Source organism: Populus euphratica, unplaced genomic scaffold (genome assembly GCF_000495115.2).
Source record: "Populus euphratica unplaced genomic scaffold, PopEup_1.0 scaffold315.1, whole genome shotgun sequence".
Taxonomy (NCBI): domain Eukaryota; kingdom Viridiplantae; phylum Streptophyta; class Magnoliopsida; order Malpighiales; family Salicaceae; genus Populus; species Populus euphratica.
The window spans coordinates 154,787-178,022 of record NW_011500203.1 but is presented as its reverse complement, the minus strand read 5'-3'; the positions used below and the strand labels follow the sequence as shown (position 1 = coordinate 178,022).

Below are 23,236 nucleotides of genomic sequence, written 5' to 3'. Positions count from 1 at the left end.
TAGCAAATCCACTGGCAGACGCTTTAAGGCTTCTCTCCCTCTCTCTCTCTCTCTCTCTCTCAAGATGTGATTTTGGAATTTGGGAAATGCTTGGAATTTCTTTTTTTTTGGTTGCAAAATCAGCAAAACCATAACTTAAAGAAAGATAAAACTAGGGTCTCTCTCTCTCTCTTTTTGGGTGTAAAGTGTCAGACACTTTTATCATGTTCATCCAGCGCTAGGGTGTTTAAAGCCAAGCTTGCGTTTGAAAAGAGGCACAGCTATCCAAAGCACGTGAAATCTCGTCCTCATTTTGCTAGGTTAGAGATGTCAAGCAATAAGCAAATGGGTACCTCTCCTAGTTTATACCAAACATGCAATATAACCCCACTCAGAACTCACAAAATTTTCATTTCTGGCTGCTGCTTCTGGCTTGTAAAGGAGGAGGAGAGAGGATAAAGCTTCGTTTTGTTTCATGTGATGCGACGTGGTGTGATTTGCGTTTTGTTCTGACGACCCTCTGTGATGCCACACACATAATAAAACAACAGCAAATCCATAGATATCCATCACAAAAGATAACACATGATGATGTTCTCCCTCCAAACCATGTGCCAAAGCCCTCCAAAGTCCAAACTGCCAAACCCAAAACTTAGGCGCCCACTGCTTCACTCTCTTGTTTGCGCTCCTTAAGTTGCCTCTTTATAACCAATAAGCTCGTCCATGTCCAAATCCAAGTGCCTCAGATATTCTACCTCCTGTTCCATGCTCAAAAGCCCTTCAAACTCAAGCTTCTCCTTTTTGGGCCTGCTTGTAACGTTTCCTGCCATTCAAGAAGTACTTTCAAGCTATACAAAAGAATGTTAGGAAGCGCTTTCTTACCTCCTAAACCCTCGCTTTGCCGCTCCTCTCCCAGCCATTTGAGTCCAGGGTTTGAATCTCCGATTCGGGCCTTCGTAGTCACAGCATCTGCAGCCACTATCAGTCCAGATCCGGTGAAGGCAAAGTCATCGAGAAATACACTATACGAAATCCTCTGTGTCGACCAAACTGCATCCCAAGCTGAGATCAAGGCTGCATACCGAAGTCTGGCAAAACTTCATCATCCAGACATCACTCCTTCAGATCGTGATGGTCAGGATTTCATAGATATCCACAATGCTTATGCCACCTTATCTGATCCTGCAGCTCGGGCTAGCTATGACTTGTCAATTCGTGCTTCAGCTCCATGTTATCGATTTAGATATTCTACTTCAAACACTTTTCAGGGACATCGACCAACTAGGAGGTGGGAAACTGATCAATGTTGGTAGGCAACCACCTAGCTTAACTATTTGCTCATAATGTAATTTGTACCATCAACAACGGAATCAAAGCCCTTGCACACATCTACTTCTTCTTCAGACCCGACCTTTTCTCTCTCTTAATTTTCAGATACAAAAAGGTTCAAATCAGGATTGAAAATTTGTCAAGTAGAACTATGAACACAAACTTCAAGAGCACTCCATAAATCACATGACATATATGCCAACTGAAAATTCAGCTCTCTTTGAAACTGTGGCCGTAGACAGGGTTATATACATGGAGAATCACTCAAGTATAAAATACTGATTTTAAAAATAAAAAAAATTAGCATAGTAATTTAAAAATTTTGAGGGAAGTTTAAACAAGCACGATATAGAGTTTATTAGAAAACATGACACAAACTATATTTTTTAAAAAATTTATTTTTTTGTTTAAAATAATTTTTTTTAGTATTTTTAAATTATTTAATATGTTCATATTAAAAATAATTTTAAAAAACTAAAATAATATTATTTTAATATATTTTTAAATTAAAAATATTTTAAACCACTACTTCTATATAATTTTAAATAGAAAATCAATAATTAAATATGTTACATTTTATAATTATAATAACTTTATATTTACACTTTAAAAATATGTATATTGTGATATTTAAACATATCATATGATTGAAGAACATAAACAGAAAGATGCATCTTTTTTTCTCTCTTTTAAAACCATTGTTTATAACTTTTTTCTTTTTAGAAACCCTATCAGTCACCTATTTTATTTTATTTTTACTTTTAAAATACACAAAAATCAAACTCATTTTATCTCCAAGCATCCTAGAATGTTTTTGTTGTTGAAATCCGATGCTGCCAGCATTGCCATACACATTTTCTTTAGTCTTACAAGCAAAGTAAATATGATACATTATTATGAATTTATATTTGGTTTAATTGAAATGAAATCATTAATTGTTTAAGGTTAAGATTGAATTTAGGGTTTATTAAATTAATGATAAATTAGTTATGTATATCATTAATTAGGGTTGATTTGATATAGTTGAATATGAAAATAAGTTAAAATTAATTATTTCAATTAATTATGTGTTGCTTTGTATTTTGAATAAATTGTTGAATTATGAATTTTGTATGGATTGTTGGAATCGGTTAATAATATTATCAACTATACTTGATGATTTTACACAACAAAGCATGAATGTAGTAGAATTATAAGAAATTATATGTTGCATTAAATTGTAGATAAGTTGCTAAATTTGATTTTTTCTTTGAATTGTTTTAATTTGCTATGACTTTGAGTTTAATTAATGTAATTGAGCATGAAAATATCAATTAAATTTGATATCATGAATTATGTTTAATTTTTGACAAGTATGCTTTTGTGTTAAATTTTGGTAATTTGATTGAATTTTGTCAATTAAGGTTAGAATAATGCAATTCAGTTAAAATTACATTCAATCAACCAAAATTCAATTTGGTATATGAATATCACGTGTCGGGTTTATCAAAGAATCATCTCAACCTAATAACTTAAACTCTTAGGTGAGGTCTCAAGATATAATTTATATTATTCTCTAATATACTCCATCAAATGAAAGTCTTTTGGGTTTGAAATTTGCACATGTCCATATTACCTTATTTTTAATTTTTATTAAATAAATAAGGATGATGAGATTCAAACTCATGACTATTTGGTTTGATACCATGTCAAAGAACCATCTCGCTCCACAATTTAAACTCTTAGATGAGGTCTCAAGATATTATTTATATTATTCTCTAACAGGATTATCGCATCGAATCTTAAGCAAGTCCCTCCAACTATATACATACAATATGAGCATCACACTAATATATGAGTATTACATGTCAGCTCATCACATCAGTTCTCGAGCAAGTCCCTCCAGCTATATACACGCAATACAAGTAACAAACTTAACAAATACAAAATATCATAAGCAATCAATTTTTTTAGAATTAATATATGTTAAACATTAATTTTTATTTGTTGATATTTTAATTTAACATTAATATTTTATTAATATTAGATTGATTAATTGCTATAAAAGGATTGAGAGCTACATTTTTGCTTGGTAATATTGACAAAGAAAATAGAGGTTACATTTGTATCTCTTGGTGATTAAACGTTTGCCATAATGGGATTGATATCTTTGAAAAGAATTTAACTCTTAATGATATTATGATAAAAGGATGAGACCATTTAGATAACAGTAGGAGTATAATGCAGTTATGCTATTAATAAGTTGTAATTGTATATTTTATTTATTTGCATTCTTGAGTCCATTTGTAATTATAAAATATAAGAATTTATTGTGTTTGGTTATTATAATTCTTTGCAAATACTTTTAAATTAGAAAAAATTTTAGTTATCATTCCATGCTCAAATTTTGTTAAAAACAAAAAATTTCTTATCCTCTAAAATCATTGACTAAATTAAATATAAAATTAACAAACTAAATAATAAATCTCATAATAACTATTTTTGGTTAGATTTAGATAAATGGAAACTTGTCGTTGGAATTTTCATGGAATGACTAATTGAATTTAATTGATGATGTAGTTCTAAATTGCGATATTTAATTAATATTGTGGTTTTGAAATGCGACATTAATTAATTGTTGCAATTTAAAAATACAATATTAATTACGTATCATGTTTCTAAACTGTAATATTAATAAAATATCGCAGTTTTGATTCGTGACATTCTTACTATTTTGTTGAAACTTTTTACTTGTGTTAATTCTTCATTTCTTTTTAATTTCTATGCTAATTATCCAATTTATCCAAAATAGAACTAATTCAAGCAAATCATATCAATTCCCTCAACTTTTTCCCTGGAACCCTATATTCCATGCATTTTTATTTATTTTTTATTCTGATGTCTTGAATTACAAAAGCATTAGCACTAATTTAGAATAGGAGACAGAACAGATAGCAATGGAAGAAGGAAACGACCTAGTTTTGGCTGCAAAGCTAGGATCTCAAGTTACTGTTGACATATTGATGATAGAAATATACTTGCCAGATTCCTATTAACAGCAAAATGTAACAGCCACGAACAAGGACAGGATCGGAGATATATTAGGTGATGGAAAATGATAAAAAAAAAAAAAAAGTGACTGACGACATGCAATCTGGAAATTCAGGTCAGCATTCTGTTGGATTAATACCCTCTTTAAAACGACAAACAATAATAGACAGAGAAGGTTATAGAAGAACCACACAAATTAATCCAACCAAATTGCAACACTACTACCAATTCCCTGCCTAGAACCCTTCAGTACCTAAAAATGGCATATTACATGCCCTTTTCTTTTCCTTATTATTATTATTATTATTATTTTGATGCCAGGAAACAAAAAATCTATTATTATACAACGGAAGGCAGAAGCAAAAGGATAGAACCGTGCAAGAAGAAAGAAATGACCTTGGTTTGGCTGCAAAACTAGGATCCCAGGCAGTATTGATATATAACACAAGGATAATGAGAGTGCTAAAGTAATATGATGAGAACTAAGGCAGGCTGCTGAAAAATGCCTACGATAGAGCTAGAAGGATGAGAACAAAGCTAGGAAACAGCAGCGGAAACAGGGAAGAAGCTGCTGGCCGCAGAGTCTGTGCAGGAGTCCTTGCGGCAGGGGGGGTTTGAAAGGCTATAAATGTATTGATGTTTCAACAAGCAGAACTTTATGAACTTATCTTTCTCTTCTTGAGTATCCATCACTTCTCTATAAAGGTGACGTTTGTAGTGTTATATATGAGAACTTGAGAGGGAGAGTTTTCATTTTGGAAACGAGGCAATGCAAATGCTTGCAGACTGAGGTGCACCGGGTTTGAGTTTTGGCGTAGAATTTTTGTCTAGATATGGAGGATTAATTCATCCGGCAATTTGTCGAATTTGTTTTCTTTCAATCTTGCTGAAGATGATCTTGTCAGCGTGACCACGTTCTGATGGCTGCTCGCAGTCATCTCTTGGAGGAGGAATCTTTCTGTACACACACCTAGCTCTCTTGTATAAAAGTAGGGTTCTTCTCATTTATGTTTTTCGTAACGAGTTTCGTTTTCATGTAAACTTCTTCCTAAACAATCAGTCTATGATCCTAGTTCAATTCTAACATTTTTGAGGGAGTTCAACAATATATAAGTATTGGATCGTAGCTTCAAAAACTGACTGAAAAGTGATGCGGATTACATTTGATTACTGTTACTGACATAAAAGAACACACGGAAGAAATGAAAATAGATTCAGTATAAGAAACGAAAACAAGGATATAAAAAAAAATGAAGACCTGTAACCACATGCATGCAACCCGAGAGGTCAACAAAGAGATCACACCTTGCTCAGAACGTAATTTCCAACATCAATACTGGAATCAAGATCTTTTGTATTCTTTCTGTGGCAACCTCTACCTTAATTTTTCCATTCGAAGGTAACAAAAAAGTTCAAATCATAAGAGTACAGGAGTTTGTCAAGTAGAATTATTACGATCATCATAAAGTGAAACTATAGGATGGACACAATTCACTGAAAAACAGCTCGATCAGTGTCATATTGAATCCACCCCTTGAAACCAGCCAACAATGGATAAAGAGGATTGTGGAAGGAAGAATCACACAATCAATAAATACTTTTCAAACAATTCTGATTCCCTGGAACTTTCCTAGAACCCTATACAACCCAAAAATAGAAGTGCCATGTTACATATTTGCACAAAATGGTAGGAAAAAAGGGGAAACAATCATTTACAGCTCCTCAGCACAGAATTTATGACAACCAGAAGAAGACGTATGCTTGGGGCTTCCGAAGCAGATGTACTAGGTAGACTCCTTCGATTGATAACTATCTGGTAGACCTGTTCAAAGATTGGTCTTACATGCACTGCAATCATTGGATCCACAGGGTTTATAGCAGCAGCCACATCTGTCATCCATCCCAACTTTCTAGAGGTTTCGTTAGTAATATCACATGCCAATTGCTGTAGAAGGGCCAGCAGAACTCCTTGGCTTAGAGGTGGTAGCGGTGACACTGACAAAATCCCTTGTAGATCAACCTAGCAAAACCAGCAAATATAAATCATGTGTTTGATCACTGTGAAAATTATTGAGAAACAGAAGCAATTTAATTTGTTTCTTGTCAAAGAAACAATTTAAGCAACCAGATGAATTCCATCACTTCTACGTTTTTCGAGTGGGCACCTGCCTGGTCCCACTGAAAATTCTAATTTGATTGTAGTTAAATTAACTTGAATCACCTAAAAAGGTCAAACATCACAAATATTCAACTTCAGCAATTCCTGGCGCTGTTTGTCCAATCTAAATTCTGAAGTTGAAAAAAATCCAATGATTTAGTGGCTTGGTTAAAATTGGTAGATTACAAGGAGAGCTGTGGCCACAGAGAATGCAAGAAATGGAATCAAAAGGTTGCATCTCACAAGATAACAAAATACTTGCATTTGACTCCAACTGATTAGATTATAGCTGAGTCAAGTTATGTTTTGCTCATCTACTCAACTTTTACGGATTTGAGCACATTAGACATGCATATAATTAAGTCTTTGAATGTGGCTTAAAGCATGAATGCAATTTAACAGTCCTAGGTTAGCTACAAACACCTTATAAGCCAGACATATTGGAATAAAAATCCTGCTTTGACTCTACTTTGGTACAATGGGGGGAGTCTATCTTTCAAAAATCAATGGCAGCATTACCTGCGAACATAACCAGGAAACTATTGTGACATCATTTCTGTGCAGAGCTACAGTGAATGCTTCCTCATACTTCCGCTCAGCTATTAACCTTGATAATTCTTTTGTTGGATCCAAAGGTGCCTCAGGCTGTAGATATAAACACATCTACAAGTCAGATGCAACTAAAAGCTTTGTAATTTCCACGGCAAACTTATCATTTTAAACAGAAGACCATTGTGTGCTCTTTAACCGGGAAGCTACTAAATACACACAAGAAAAAAAGCTTGGCAACAAAACAAAGGCATACCATCTCATGCAAACCAGGCAATGGTCCATTGCCCAACTTTGCTGAAGGATTTCCTACTTCCGAGTTTGCACCTGCAGCTGCCAAAGCTAAGAGCTGCTGTTGGCCGTCAGCCAGCACTCCACTTAAGGTTTGAGTGAGTGATGATGCTGAATTGATAGCATCCTGCAATAATGTGTTTGTAATGCAAAATTTTAAACAGAAAATAATAAAAGATACGATATGACATGCTCCTCAAACTAATAACACCATTAGGTCTGTGCAAAGGAAATCATTCCCTTCTACAGAATTACCCACTTTAATATTATTGCAAGCTTATCATTGAAAGTAAAATGGAAGCTTGTCAACTTGCCACTGTAAACATGCAAAGAAATCGAAGGTGCAAAATCTGAATTTGCAACTCCCATGTGCATGAACAAGAAAAGAAAAGGATGCAGAAAATTTAAGAGCCAGTGCAACAACTAAATATCAGGATTTGTTCAGCTTCATTGTTGGCCGTAATAGGTGGCCAAACATCTGCTGTTGGTCAAAAGCAGTACCTCCCTGCCACCATAAACTATTGTGTGGTTACCCATAGCAGGACAACTTGCTTCTGAAAGGAGATTAAGATGCTACACTACTGCTTGTTTCATTTTATATTAGTTCCAAAAGAAAAGAGAATGATTAAGAATGAGACCTCTCCAATGGTACGACTTAGTTTTCCATTTAAATTAGGAAAGAATAGTATGAGGATCTTTGAATATATGATGATTTAGAAGTCATTTAGAATAAAAAACTGGCATCAGTTAGAATAGGATGAATAATCCCACGGTATACACACTAGCAAAAGCTGTATTTAGAGATCTAATAAAATATAAGGATCCTATAGTTAAAAAAAAAAAACCTCAGTGGATTAGAGTCATTTAGAAATCAATCATAACATTTTTTATACCTGCTTCAGTAAAACATTTAGGAATAATTTCACAATATGGGTGTTCTTAGAGATCTAACACACCAGAAAGGACCCTTCAGTCCAAAAAATTTAACAACTGAAAAATCTTTTCACGCACTGTAAATAAACAGCAGGCTAAATCCATTAGTTAAAGAAGAAATACGATAAGTACAATGCATATTTGATTAAATCTAATCCCCCCAATAAAAAGAGAGTGGAATTATAATATTAAATAAGGAACTAGGAACATGAATATAAAAGATACCTACTATAAATTTCAAACGTACACATACCCTCAGAGTGATGGCCAAAGGAGAATGCATGGAATCGAACTGTTGCTGAGTGTCATTTATATGCTTACTAAGCTCTTTCTGAAATGTGGCATCAACTTGATCAAACATAGCTTTGCAGGACATCTCAAACGCAGGAATAATTGAGGCTTCTAGAGTAGACCTTAATGCATCCTGCAAATACCAACAGCACGATTTTTTTTCATTATCAGAAATTTCTCCATCGTTTTGCTTCATGAAATGAGATTTAAAAGAGAACTTTCTCAATGCATATGAAAAAAATGTATATCACCATTCATTCTTCCAAGGAAAAGACAAACAAGATTTATAAAACTATTGCACATTCTGTCCAAAATAAAATAACAAAAAATCACCGGGGCAAAGAAGGTTCTTAAAGTCCTATGTAAAGAGAGATGAATAAAGCTTAACTAACTTGTCAATTGAATTAAAGGTTTATGCAAGGATATAGTTCAGAGAATGAATATCAAATAACCTGAAGAGCTTGCTTGCCAGAAGTTTGAAACTGTGATTGGATTTGCCTGGCCACTGTAACTTCAAGCTTTGAAGTAACTGTCTTCTCTAGCTGATTCACTGCCTTCTCTCCCACCCCTTTCTGCTAAGCCCACAGAGAGAAACCTTGATCAGTAAAGAGCACATGAACAACACAAACAATTAAGCAACTTTTGAAAGTTAATGAGAATTGGATAATTATGCTAAACTATTAAGCAGTTAACGAATTAAACTATCGTCTAGAGCAAAGAAAATTGGACATCTGTGCGTGACTCCCAGTTTCCATGATTATGTTTGTGATATAAAAAGAAACAGAATGAATTGCTTCAATTTAATAGGTCACCAAAACAAGAATAGTCATGTTGACAAACGAGGAGAAGAGACATTTAACCTGGAATGACTCCATAATAGATGATGATATGCTTTTCTCCAAAATGGGAGTGATAGCACGAGCAACAGCAGGTCCAATTGCAGCTATTTCCTTCTTTAAAGTTTTCTCCAAAGCTGTTGGCAAATCCTTGTTTATAAGATTTGTAATCAAATTTGCTAACTGCTGTATTCGGTCCCTTTCTAATTTCTCATGCTTAGTGTTTTCTTCTTGAAAACGAACCCATAGAGAATCTGTGTTAGCCCTAACAACTTTCTCAATGCTCCGGCCCAATGATGCCTCAAGTCTTTTACCTTCTTTGGAAACTGGGACAGAAATCATTGTATTCATCTGCTTCTGCATTTCTTTGTGCATGTTCATTAACTGCGAAACATGCACAAAATCATTAGTCTTGAACCATTTATGAATGCATCCATCTAAAAGAAGGAATGCATGAACAGATTATTGGATAAAGGAAACCAATGGAGGAGAAGAAAGGTATCTAGGCATGTTCTAGCAAAATTTGGGCGATTGGGTTTCAAGAAATGGGATCAGATTTGGGGATGAGCCAGAAAAATAGTAGACACACAATGTCAAGCAAGGAGGTGACAATACGCTGATTTAAAAAAAAAACAGAGAGGATGATAAACAGAGTGTGATAGTTGATTTTAATAGTTCAGAAAATATATATATAACAAAAAGAATAAAAGAATAAAAGGGTGAAATTCTTAAGATGTTGACATACTGTAAGTTGTCTAAGTAATCAATACATGAAATCAGAAAAGTCAGATCCAAGCAGCAAAATGATGGGAAATATGACATAAAGCACGACTATTGTAACCATATAACTGCAAATCACATATAGAGAACAGTCAATCAAAAGTCTAATCACCTGATCAAGTGTATCCTGCATGGCCAATATCTGAGGTAAAGCAGCATCACTAGATTGGGCACAGGGACTGCAACCAGGTTCGTTGGATGAATCAGTAGAGTTGAATGGACTCAGGGAAGGGGAAGATTGAACGGATACTTGCGAACTTTTCCCGTTTGGTTTTTTTGCTTTAGTTGTAGGGGCTGGGGACTCTAGAACTTCCACAGAAGTTTCTGTTTCACCACTTTTTGCAGGCACATCTTTAGTCATATCTTGCTTCTCATCTTCATCACTAGGAGGTCTATCAAGTACCTCAGTAATACTACCTTCATCAGCTTGTTGGATTGGCCCAACACTATAAGCTTCCACACAACAATCTCTTGCCATCTGAATGCCAAGATCTGAGGCCTGAGAGTAGAAGGATTTCTCTTTCTTCTCTGCAACAACAGTGTGAGATTCTCTGGGCAAGTCAAAGTCATTATTTTTATCAGTTCCTGTCTCTCCAACAACTTTAAGCGCCACTTCAGCACTTTCAATATCATTGTTCACAAGCACATCCTGAGTCTTTGCCTCTGCGACATTCAGGCCCCGAGTGGTTTGAGAATTTTCAGAACAAACAGCCCTGGATAATATCTCCGATGGAGTTATAAGATGGGTTGGGTGTTTAAACATTATTGGAGTTTCAGAAACCATTGCAATATCAGTTTGTTTGACATTCTTCTCACCCTTACTCAAATTATCACCAGAGGATGTATCACTTGCATTTTCCTTCACAGTTTCAATTCTGCGGTCACCGGCATGATCACTGAGCTGCAAACTAGTATCTGTGCTATTTGACAGGCTCTGGAGACCTGACAACTTTCGAGGCAACCTTGGACTCATCGGTAGAAGGGGTGTTACAGTGTTGGTATTGTCAGCGTTAGTATGTGATGCAGTAGCCCTGGTTTGCCCACCAGAAGAAGCTATATCTAGTGAGCTATTAACATCAGAAGAACCTAAGCTTTCTGGATGATTTGCTGCAAGAGCACTTTCAGGACTGTTTGAAGTCATTGGTGGAATGGAAGCAATGTTACCTGCAGACATATAAGCGGGTTTACTTCCATGAGAAGATTCCATAATAGCGGAACCATCAGAATCTAAAGAATGAGAAACATTAGATTCTGTTATCTCCAACTCCATGTTCTCCAGAGGTGGTGGAAGGCATTGAGACAAGTTCAATGCATATTGTTGAATAGCTTGTGTTTGCACACAGTAAACCTGAACAATATGTTCTCCATTTGGTAAACTATCACTAGTTCCAGTAAGACTCAAAATAGGCATTGTAACTGTAAACTCAGCTATGTAATCCATGCGGGTTGCAGCAGGATAAGGCCCATATTCCAAGTGTACAGCATATATGGCATTCTTCTTGGCATTTGCCAGCAGAAATAAGCCTGCACGGGGCAGCGCTACCACTTGATCAAAGAATGCATCCTCAGCATTAGATTCAACCGAACTCTCCAAGGTCAAAGTCTGATTGCACCACCATGATTCAGCATTACTAGGCAACAACCAGCCCTCTTCACTTGCAGAGGCCCATATCTTCAGTTCCTGATTCAGCGGGCCCTGTAAAAAGGAGAGATGTAAGCAAGCCCAAACATCCAACACATTGAACATATATTAAAGGAAATCAACACCTTAGAGAACATGAAAGTGATTTTGAAACTAAATTGCTATGATCAAATAACCATATCACTCTTATCAAAGGCCAGTAAAAAATGGCTGAGTTACGTATAATGAAATTCTCTCTAGTCATCTAAAAAAGTCTAGCATCATTAAGCACCACCATCATGTAGAACAAAAAGAATAGGAGCCTACCCCAGTGATAAGAACAATGTGATCAGGGTGGTCAGGGGCAGTCAGGAACGCCACAGAATTTACAGGATTACCATCATGTGGTCTGAATACTGCAAGTGGTACTGCCTTACGGTCTTCCCAAATCTTGACCTGTGCAGCAGACAACAAGTGTTTGGTGATTAAAAACAGTAAAAGAATATTACATTGCTTATCTTGAATATATTGACAAGTCTTATGATGATACGACCATAAAGAAAAATTGATAATGGCTCAACTCAGACTTAAAATGTAAACATGAAATCTTACAAACACAGCTAGTTATACACCATCCCTGCCATATGTGCCACAAGCAGGAGGGGGAGTTTGGTTAATGTTTGAGACTATGTAACCTTTAGATATTACTAGAGCTACCAGCAGATAAAAAAATGACAAACTAAAAGATTACAAGGTAAGGGGGAAAAGGAGGCAACAAACCGCGCCATCTGTTGATGCTGAAGCTAAACGGGTGGTCATCCATTGACACATTGACAACTCAATGACTTCGCCATCATGCTTACCAACAAGCTGGACACCTTCAATGAGCTTATCAACAGGACAAGTGAGAGGTCGCTCAGCCGAAAATCCCGTGCCTTTTCCAACTTTATTGGTATCGATCTTCAGGATGAGGTTTCCAATTGCAACAACCAAAATTTCCTACAACATTTTCATTTACAGTAAAGATATAGTAAGAGATAACATAAATCAATACCAGTGCAAGGGGTGAAAGATGTGTTGGGATGGGAATTTTATCTTGATAACATTAACATCAAAATCCACAATTACTTGTTTGTGTGGATGCCAGCACACTCGTGGGTGGACCAGTTCTCCATCTGCTATTATGTGAAGAGCAAGAAGTATCCTTTCAAAAATTTGAGGTTTTTCTTCCTCATCTGGGCCCTCATTGATCTTCCGAATGAAAACACATCCATCAACACATGCACTGCATGAATAAAAGTAAGCATCTTTTGCTTATAAATAGGAAAAAAATATCAATGCTAAGATTTACCTGGCCAGAAGGTGAACATCCTCAGCGAAGAAAGCCATGTCTGTTACTTTCTGCATAGAAAATCATGCAATGTTTTAGATAGTTTTTATACTGGTATTTAAACAATAACCAAAATTGATATCAAAGGTACACAAAAGATGTTGGATAACTAGAAGAAAGCTACAACATTTCGGTAGTGGAGGTTGCTTCTAAAAATGAAAGGACAGCAGCCAACTAAGGTAATGAAATTAATGAGGCTTACTCTGCAAGTCTGTCCAGAATCTGCGCAAGATTATTATGTCAAGAACCTTCAGTACCAAACAAAATCAGGATTTTATCAGAAGCATTAGGAATTTTTGCCTCTCTTCTCGAAGTACAGTAAGCAAATTGATGGAAATGAAACAGAAACGGAATCCAGAAGCAATAAAGGAGAATGGGTAAACTCTCATGTTTATATCCGTAATGTGATTTGTTAATTTGACATCAACGGAATAGGAAAGCTTAATTATTTAGGAATAAGGGTTTTCCTCCATAACTTGGTCACTTGAATATTACCTGCACTTAATTTGAAGAGTGCAGCTATTGAAAATCACTATCCAACTATTCCAACTTGCCAGGATAAGTTGAGAACAAACATTCTAGCAGCATGTTTCAAATGTAATGGCTCATCAAAAAGACTTCAAATACATTCTTTTTTAATTGAAATCTGATTCAGAAATTATCACAAGGTGAGATTCACTATCAGTTAGACAATGCCAATTACTGTATTACATAATGTCATGAATGTCGATTTTCAATCAAGGTTAGGTACACAAAACACAAGATAATCGTAAGACCTTCACAAGAAGAGAGAAATAACCTGGTTATGACCGCGAAGCAATGATCTCAAAGCAGTATTAATATTGAGGATACGAATAGCACCAGGCTTGAGTCCATAGCAAATGTAATTTCTATTAACAGCAATCTGACGGCCGAGAACAAGGCCAGGATCGGATAAATATTTGGTGATGGGTGTGACTTCAAGTTGAGGTTGCACCTCACCTTGCAATCTCACATCAATATCATACACGACATGGCTTCCATTTAAATGCCGGCCCTTAGGGAGCTTGGTGCTGAGCATCCTCACTGGAGGAGTGCAGCATTGCTGCGTCGGAGATGCTAAACTAACAGAAGGAGCAGAGGGGACAGGAGGAGCACTGGAGGCAGTGGATACAGTGGAGGAAGCATAAGAAGGGAAAGGCCCACTAAGATTAGTGGAGAGAGGTGGCTGCTGTTGGTTTTGATTGGTCAAGATGTCCATCAAAACAGCACCACCTGAATTACGAGGTGAGAGAGGAGGAGGAGGTGCAAAAGAAGAGATGGGCTGTGGTCTATTTTGGTGATGGATATTAGTATTAGTAAAGAAATGATTGTGAAGTTGCTGAAAAGGTGGAGGAGGGTAGGGGGAGAGATAGTGAGGATGGTGATAAGGGTGATAAGGGCCAGTAGGAGGGGGATAAGAAGAAGATGGAGTTAGATAAGGTGGAGAAGAGGAAGGAAGAGGGAAGGAAGGAGAGGTAGTGAGATTCTCAGTGGTGATAGTGTTACTAATGGGAGAAGGACCCTGTTGTTGTTGTTGTTGGTTTGGGGGTTGCATTATACTCATAGGATTTGCAGAAGAGGGTTTAAGCAGTTTATTCATATCAAAACCTCCTCCTCCTTCTCCTATTACCCCCCCACCTCCTTGATGTGGATTACCAGGTGAAGCCATTATTAAGCAGCAATAAAACAAGAATTGATCTGATATAATAATATACTAGTAATTGGAAACAATCAATCAGAATGATACACTGAAAGAGAGATTTGAAAAGGCTCACAGAGTGAAGGAATTCATGGATCCGTTCAAGTTCTAATCATTTTCAGATCAGATTGGGTGGGGGATGCAGCACACTCCTTTATCTCTCTCTCTCTCCCCCCCCCCTTTTGTCGTCCCAAAGTAGGGTAGGGATGGAATGAGGATTTTGAGAAGAGAGAGAGAGATTTGAAAAATCTTTTTATGCAGTAGTTTGCTCAGATGTGCGGATTGATGCCCCTGGACAGCAAACAAGGAGTGGAAAAATGGAAAGAAAGAGTTTCTAGTGATTTCCCCCCCTTTTATTGTTGAAGTAGTAATCAGTACTCCTATCACCAATTTTGTATTATTTTATTATTATTATTTATCGTCGTCTTCCTTAGCAGACATCGCTCCACTCCTCCCATCTGTCGTTGGTACACGTAACCCAAGTTGCATCTCTACTACTGGAATCCCAGGCACTTCCCAAGTTGATCAGCTCATAGGCTAAACTACTTGTTAATACAACTCTCTTCTGCAGAATCTCCGAACTTCCATTGCTTTCCTAGGTTAAAATACCAGGCTGCATGCTTTCCTAGGAAACTTATATTCAACAAGTTACCCAAAATGGGCTCTGATCCTTCATTCATTGTTTGTGGAAGGCATTGCAACATAATCAAATATCCATGTCTGCCAAGCTCTTTTCTTTTCTCTGAGAGATTATGCGTTTATTTACATGCATGGAGAAGTTGAAGAAGCATTGAAAATGAGAGAGACTATTATTTATTTAACCAATGAAAATTTACTCTGAAATTCATATACCCCAGCAGATGAAAACAAAGCTATAGTGGCCCCACAAAAAAAAAATCAAAAGATTAACACAAAGGAGAACACTTTACTGGAACAGCCCAGTATCGAAGGAAACGAGAAGCAGAAGATCAACCCATGGATTTACAATCAATGGACACGGCATGAAGAAGGATTATACATATACGTTATACCCTGAATTGACACTTACAGAAAACAAGTCACAACGTTCAGACTAAAAAACATGGGACGATCATAAAGAACAGAATAAATATGTAAATTGGATGCGCTCAAGTATAGAAAATGGGTATTCAATTTCAACTGCAACAGCCTCCAGCTTGAGCAGAACCGCCATCCCTGCCTCCTGATGGCCCCGGAATTCCTCCATACCCAACTTTTATCCCATAAGACTGCAGAACATCCCATTAGAATATCAGCCAAACTATTTTCAACTTCATCTAATAATACTGGTGAAATGGAATCAGTGTCTATACATGCATATTAACAATGCTTCAAAACTGTAAGTGCAAATTGAAAAGCTAATTTGAGAATGGATTGAGCTCATGAAAACTCCAATCCTAACACTAAAGAAAGATGGTAAGAAACCTCATCTTATTGAAAACCTTATGGAGTACTATATAACTGTCAGGATACCAACTGATGTCACTCATTTCATTTCATGAGAAGAAGAACATAAAGAGCAAAGTCCAAGCAAGTAAAGACCAATACCAATATAGCTAAATTTCAAAAGTTTTAAGCTTCATATAGTTAATAAGTGGAAAGCAACTAATCAAAAAAGAGAAAATGAGTGTTGGCATGAAGCAAACATCCAAAAAGAATATCAGCCAAATCACTTACAACTTTCATCCATTAATAATTGAAGACATGAGTGCCAACATCATGTCATGTCTCTACATGCATATTAACCATGCTTCAAAAACTGTGACTGATGCAAATCGACAATATAAGATGAAAAGATATTAAGGTCACAAAAACTTGCATGTTAACGATACGAAGAACAAAATAAGAATAATATTTCAATTTGTGAACCCTCAATGAACATTATTTGAAATGTGGAAAATACTATGCAAAAGAAATAGGCCTGACCTCATTTGATACATCAAAAACTCCATCCTGAATCTTCTTATATATTGTTGCAGCTGTTTTGATAAAAGCCTGCACAAAGAATGCTGGCATTAGAAAAATTAGACAAAAAACAAAGAAGATGTCAACAAGTGTTTCAACATATAGGTCATTATGTTTAGTATTCACCTCCTCGACATTCTGAGCAGTTTTTGCAGAGGCCTCCATGAAGATCAAGCCATGTTCCTTTGCAAACTGTTCACCTTCTTCAGTGCTGACGGCCCTTCTATGAGCAAGATCACACTTGTTACCAATGAGCATAATGGTCATGTTTGCGTTGGCATGCTGCCTTGCATCCTCAAGCCAGCTAGCCAAGTGATTAAAAGTTTCCCTCCTGAATGAGAAAGTTAAACAGCCAAATATCATTCAGTTGCTAGCTTATGCTACAATATTGAGACTTGAGACCAGAAACACACACATTTCGATGCAAAACAAACCGCCTCTAGCTGCCTCGTGACATTAGATGAAGCAAAGAGGCATGCCAAGGATTGTAGAAGCATTGACAACAGCAACAACAACAATAATTTTAAGGAAAATATTGGAACAGAGGGTTTGTTTTAGATAAAGTAAAAGAAAAAGGAAAAAGCAGGCTTTGAAACAGAAATAGATACCATCATAGCATTTAAGGAGACAGGGAAAGAATAAAAAAAACATGAAAAGATCAACATCGTAAGTTGAAGTTTTGTTGTTGGGCTAGCAGAAACAAGCATAAGAAGGAAGCGTACCTGGTAATATCATAGACAAGCAAAGCACCAGCAGCACCTCTGTAATAAGACCTGGTGATAGATCTAAATGATTCTTGACCCGCCTAAAACAAATCAAAATCATAAAAAAATGAAGATTTAAACATAATTACAGATTTTCTTCTTAAGAGAAGAGATTAAGAACAAGGGAAAGGAAGGTAGGGGAACGAACGGTGTCCCAAATTTGAAGCTTGATAGGCTTGTTGTCGATGGTGATCATACGAGCTCCAAATTCAACACCAATGGTGAGGTCATGGACAGGCTGGAATCTCTTGTCAGTGAATTGAAGCAACAGGCACGATTTCCCTACTCCTGTATCGCCGATGATTATGTACTTGAATAGATATGCGTATGACATTTTTGTAATCAAACTATTATCAGATCAGACTTCTTTCCTTTTACGATTGAGGAAAAAAGAAAAGGAAGATAGAAATCGATAACTGAAATCTGAAGATTTAGGGTTTGTCTTCGAGAGAAAGCAATCTAAAAGTTTTGGCTGAATTTGTGACTTTCACCAGCGAAGCCCACACGTTATTAGGCTTCTCTTCTCTTCCTTTCCTTCGTTCTTGTCCTCCTCGCTGTCCCTCCCTCCTTCACCTCCCTTTCCTTTTCTTTTTCTTTTTGTTATTATTATTATTATTATTTTGCAGTAGCCCACAGGCCCATTACCAAGCATCATCATGGGCTTTCCTTCGCACAGCTCTTTTCTTGCTTAATATTAATTACCATCTTTAAAATCATTCAAAATTTATGATGCTACGACTGAGTATAGTTAGAAGAAGAGAAAAAATCTAGCTTATTAGTCAAAATTTATTCATTAATTTTTTTTAAAAATTAAATTTAAATCAAAATTATATTTTTTATTTTTATAAAAAAATAAATTTTTATATAGAGTGAATTCATTCGCTAATCAAGTTTTACAAATATAAATATAAATAAATATTTTATAGTTTTATTAAAAAAAAAAAAAAGAAATACATGATAAAAGAGAATAGAGTATTTTCCCAAATGAATTACTATTTATACTTACCACCATCATAAAAATTATGGCTTTGCTGTAATAAAATTTTTACTTACTTTGTGTATAAACTGGGAAATATCATGCATATAATGGCTTGTAATCACATGATCGATCATATACTAAGTACTCCTCCTCTTCGTTAACAGTTAATCAGTCATAATTATATACACATGCTAATGCAGATTCTTTCTTAATCATTGAAATCTCAGTACCGTGTCCCAACCTCTATTATTGCAGGCAGGCAGGCATCTATGGTTATTGTCAGCAGTTTTTCTTCATCTCTGGTCTTCTTCCCCATTTATGGAGCAACTCTTTGGCTTCATACTTGAATATCCATTAGAACTACCTGCCCCTCCTCCTCCCTTTATGCGTGTTCTAGTACTCTCGTAGCTACATGAATCACCAGAGTACTGCTCAGCTGATGGCTCAAATATCTCCACCACTGTACGCTGTACACGTTCATCAATCCGATCGATGGTTGCAAACTCAATCTTCTGACCGTAAATCAGTTTCTATTTATTGTACGTTTCCGGTACATTCTGAACATCTACCTTAACCCCACCCACGTCCTATGAAACAAGATATATAGCCGAGCACATCACCATAAAACTTGGCGTCCTATGAAACAAGATATATAGCCGAGCGCATCACCATAAAACTTGGATACAAGTCTTCCAGGGTCAATCGCACCAATATCATACTTCTCTGTACAGTCCATGGCTAGATCCCCCATATGTGCCAAGTTCCCTGCGACTGCATTGGGTGTGTTAATTTGCGATTATATTTCCTAGCTTTGCGAGCATCCTGATCAACAAGGCCTCCCCAGTATATAGGGCATGACATGCATGTAAACAAACGCACGCACGTAAGATTTTGCAGGGTGCTATATATGGTACAGAAGAAAAGCAAAAGGTCACAGCATTAGGAAATTGAACGGTAAAATAGGAGCATGATCATGCTGCTTTAGGAGTTGTAGTACTGGAGTTGATTTATTTTCCTGCATTTGCTACCAAAATCATAGTAAGAATTTGTCAATCTGAGTACTCTGCTTGATTGTGATCATAACAATAATTACCATAACCGTTCATCTGGACACTAAATCCCAACGAATATGAAAGAAAGACATGAAATACACTGGCGAGGCAAACAATAGACAACAATGCTACTATAGAAAAAACTACTTCAATGACCCAAATAAAAAGAAAGTCTATGACCTGCTCTCTATATTATTACTGATCCCACGTCCTCTTGCAAAACCCTACAATAAGACAATCTTCCTTGTCATCTCTCTAATTATCACCGCCAAAAGCAACTACAATAGGACTCCTAACATAATGTCTACCATCCGTCCATGTTAGGGTTCCAAATTCATAGTCTTCAGTTACGCCATCCCACTTAGCCTTAAAAGTAACCTCAAAACTCTTCTCATCACCCTTGTTCTCAAATGTCAAGATATTGGGCTCGACAGAAACTGAAATCCCATATGGTTCTCGAACGTGGGCAGCATAAGTTCCTGGTAGGCCTACATTCTTCACTTTTCTGATCACACTCATTGAGTTACGTAGCTGGCGTATAGTTATTGAAGGATTGTTGAAATCAAAAATACTAGTTGACTCTGGACATTTATAGGGACCATCAGAGAAGTGTTCTATCATGGTAGAGTTGTATCCGCTAGCGCACAGGAAGTCCAAGTAATCATTGATGCTCAAGTCATAGACCAAGCCTGGATCCTGAGCGCGGTTTGGTCTTATATGTCCAGAACCATAACTAAATGGTGTTGCCTCCAAACCATCTCTCCCATCAACCAATATTGGTGTCATAGTGTTGGCTCTCGTTCTTGCTGACATAGAACACAAATTAGAACAAGATTAACTGCATGGATGTTCGCATTAGAAAATTTGCTAAAACGTCATGCAATAATATATGCTCTAACAACGTTAAATTGAGAATTAGGTAGGTCTTACCTGTTGTCATCATTGCAGATCTGATTGCAGCTGGACTCCAATCAGGATGGAGAGTTTTAAGAAGTCCGACAACACCTGCAACATGTGGGCAAGACATAGATGTGCCAGATTCGGTAATGAAAGGAGACTTGCGCTTATCAAAGTCAAAATCAGTAGGGCTGATTGCTTCACTAAAGGCTGCTATAATGTTCACTCCTGGTGCAGTTATATCAGGCTGTACATGTCGAAATGAAGTGGATTTTTAGTCCTTGTATATTTACAAGGTCATTGCTTGATGAAAGTGTCACAAAAATGTGAACATAGAAGACAACTTAAGATCAACAACAAAACCTTCAGTATCTCTGGCGTGACAGTATTTGGCCCTCTAGAGGAGAATGCAGCCATGGATGGAGCAGGTTTTGTCCCTAACTTCGCTGTTGGTGCGGAAATATATCCTAGAGCATGGCTGTTAATTTTCGCAGCACATAAGAATTGACAAAAATAATGTGTGAAGTGAGTAGGCAAAAAAAAAGAGAGGTGGTAGAGCATACTCGGTGGAATTAATGTAGGCAAATACAGCAAGACCATCTGTGTAGGTAATTTGTGCTGCTGGGAGAACATGAGGATCTGCTATGATTTCGTTGCCACTTGCCTTGTCATTGCAAAGAATCATCCCTGCTGCACCAACTAAAGCAGCTTGATAGCCCTTATCCATTCTACCAGTTTCTCCTCTAAGACAAACCACAACTTTACCCTTGGCTTTCTCATGATCCAGTGATTTAGGCTTACACAACAAGCTACATAACACATAAACAATGGCATCGCCTGTTTCACTTGGAATAACTACAAGTAGATAGTGATGAATGTATAAATTTCAATTCAACCCTATAAAGATTTGAAAAGTCCTATCTTACGCGTCTGCTGTAGATGCATTGGCAGCCTTGGCTTGTTCCCCGGTGATGAGAGGATAGAATTTCTTCTCAGGCAAAGGAATTGAAAGGCTTGTGCCCTGCATGCAATGTGGAGAATGAAAAGGACTTCGGAGGCTACGAAGGAAAAAAAAAAAAGAGGAACAGAAGTTGGTCTGTAAAGGGATGTGAACCTGGAGGCGCTTTCCGTTACGTAACTCTACAAAAGTTTCAAACTCTCTATCCAAGGTACTTGCTCCAACAGTTATAATCCAAGGTGCATTATTAGTGACCGTTCCATCCATTGGTCCAGAATTTCCAGCGGAGCACACGACAGGAATACCATTACTGACGGCATGGAATGCTCCAATTGCTAGGCCATCATTGAAGTAATCAGTAGGTTCGCCGCCAAGTGACACCGAAAGCACATCAACCCCGTCATGTATGGCCATGTCAAAGGCTTTCATGATATCTGCATCAAAGCATTCACTGCCATTGACCGGCGGCCAGCACACCTTGTAGGAAGCCACTCTAGCTTTAGGGGAACCACCTTTAGCAGTTCCATTCCCCAAGCCAAAAACATTTGCTCCAGGAACAAAGTTACCGCCTGCGGTTGACAAGGTATGAGTTCCATGACCATCTTTGTCACGAGCAGAATTATCAGAGGAGGTGAGGCCTCCTGCATATGCAATATAACCTCTGTTGAAGTACCTTGCTCCTATAAGCTTCCTGCACAAATTTCCAAGCCTTTCATTCAATGGAGAGCACCCCGAATCATTTGGTTTCTTGTTATTGAAGTAATATAAATCTTCACCTAGTGTAAACGCAAGCTTACTGTGTTAAAGATAATTTATTTTATAGGTTTCTTCTATATAACAATGAAGTAAAAAGACATTCACAAGTGAATTTATCAAAACCAAGCAATAACTTTACATATCCTACCCCTAAGTATTTGCTATTTCATCCATGGCTTCACGGCGTATCTCGGGACATTGAAATCGTGCCCTTCGGTATATATGCTATGGCAAGCATCAAACATCATTGACTTATGATGCATGAAGCCATTCATCTTATTAAATAACTAAAGGTTACGAATTAATAAATGTGGGAGTGTACGTAGAGCTAACCGATTGCAAGGGACTCCAACCGCAGTATCATTCTCACATGTTCCTTTCCATTTTGATGGTACGGGCCCAATTCCTTCCTCGCTAAAGCTACGCGACTCGGGCCAAACACCTACACCATGTTAACGATTATGACAACAGTTTGTGTGTGTGTGTGTGTGCGCGTGTGTTGATGCTATCAAATGAGCGTGTTATATATGTAGAAATCATCACATATTGTTCTTGTTCACTTGGCCTTTTACTTTCAGGGATGAAAGTATTAATGCTCATTTTTGTGGTCCAATGTGCTATACTTGAAGGGGAACTAAGGGGAGAAAAGGTAAGGCAAAGAAGTAAGAAAAAGGGAGAGAATTAGAATTACCGGTGTCAAGGTTGGCTATGATTGAATCTTCACCAAATCTAGCTCTCTTCCACAAAGAAGAGGGATCGACAACACCATCCTTCTCCAATAACATAAAATCCCATGAATGTGTTGTGTGTAGTTTTCTTCCCTGGTTCAAGAAAACCGACACAACGTTTGGATGCTCTGCATTGACCATTTACAATTAATTATAGGGGCAAGTTCCATTTTCAAAATAAATAAGAGTACATAACATAGATGTTGTCGTGT

At 37.0% G+C, this 23,236-nt stretch overlaps 4 protein-coding genes across 5 annotated transcripts in view; 1 reads left to right on the top strand and 3 right to left on the bottom strand.

Annotated features, from left to right (window-relative positions):
* Positions 1-185: 185 nt before the first annotated feature.
* Positions 186-1,382, top strand: LOC105111953 (chaperone protein dnaJ 11, chloroplastic-like). Its single transcript, XM_011007471.1, has one exon. The coding sequence runs from the start codon at positions 840-842 to the stop codon at positions 1,290-1,292; it is 453 nt and encodes a 150-aa protein (XP_011005773.1). The 5' UTR covers positions 186-839; the 3' UTR covers positions 1,293-1,382.
* Positions 1,383-5,763: 4,381 nt separating this feature from the next.
* On the bottom strand, positions 5,764-15,237 carry LOC105111952 (enhancer of mRNA-decapping protein 4-like). Of its 2 annotated transcripts, XM_011007470.1 has the most exons (13): positions 14,984-15,237; positions 13,987-14,906; positions 13,149-13,198; positions 12,926-13,082; positions 12,578-12,796; positions 12,125-12,253; positions 10,289-11,872; positions 9,421-9,780; positions 9,013-9,132; positions 8,523-8,693; positions 7,302-7,463; positions 7,016-7,141; positions 5,764-6,358 (listed from the first exon to the last, which is right to left on the bottom strand). In XM_011007470.1, exons 2-13 carry the CDS (start codon positions 14,875-14,877, stop codon positions 6,047-6,049), a joined length of 4,281 nt encoding a protein of 1,426 aa, XP_011005772.1. In that variant the 5' UTR covers positions 14,878-14,906; positions 14,984-15,237; the 3' UTR covers positions 5,764-6,046. The 2 variants fall into 2 exon arrangements, with proteins under 2 accessions (XP_011005772.1, XP_011005771.1); XM_011007469.1 differs by having other exon boundaries at positions 13,987-15,237.
* Positions 15,238-15,851: 614 nt separating this feature from the next.
* Positions 15,852-18,221, bottom strand: LOC105111951 (ras-related protein RABB1c). Its single transcript, XM_011007468.1, has 5 exons — positions 17,803-18,221; positions 17,613-17,695; positions 17,017-17,221; positions 16,852-16,920; positions 15,852-16,154 (listed from the first exon to the last, which is right to left on the bottom strand). The coding sequence occupies exons 1-5, from the start codon at positions 17,986-17,988 to the stop codon at positions 16,062-16,064; spliced, it is 636 nt and encodes a 211-aa protein (XP_011005770.1). The 5' UTR covers positions 17,989-18,221; the 3' UTR covers positions 15,852-16,061.
* Positions 18,222-19,674: 1,453 nt separating this feature from the next.
* Positions 19,675-23,236, bottom strand: part of LOC105111968 (subtilisin-like protease SBT5.4) — a 4,188-nt gene continuing 626 nt past the window's right edge. The window contains exons 4-11 of the mRNA XM_011007495.1: positions 22,988-23,152; positions 22,630-22,738; positions 21,697-22,231; positions 21,509-21,603; positions 21,146-21,391; positions 20,946-21,060; positions 20,616-20,829; positions 19,675-20,491 (exon numbers count right to left, since the gene is read on the bottom strand). Of these exons, the coding sequence (XP_011005797.1) occupies positions 19,941-20,491; positions 20,616-20,829; positions 20,946-21,060; positions 21,146-21,391; positions 21,509-21,603; positions 21,697-22,231; positions 22,630-22,738; positions 22,988-23,152 (2,030 nt within the window). The 3' untranslated portion in view covers positions 19,675-19,940. The remainder of the gene's footprint in view (positions 20,492-20,615; positions 20,830-20,945; positions 21,061-21,145; positions 21,392-21,508; positions 21,604-21,696; positions 22,232-22,629; positions 22,739-22,987; positions 23,153-23,236) is intronic.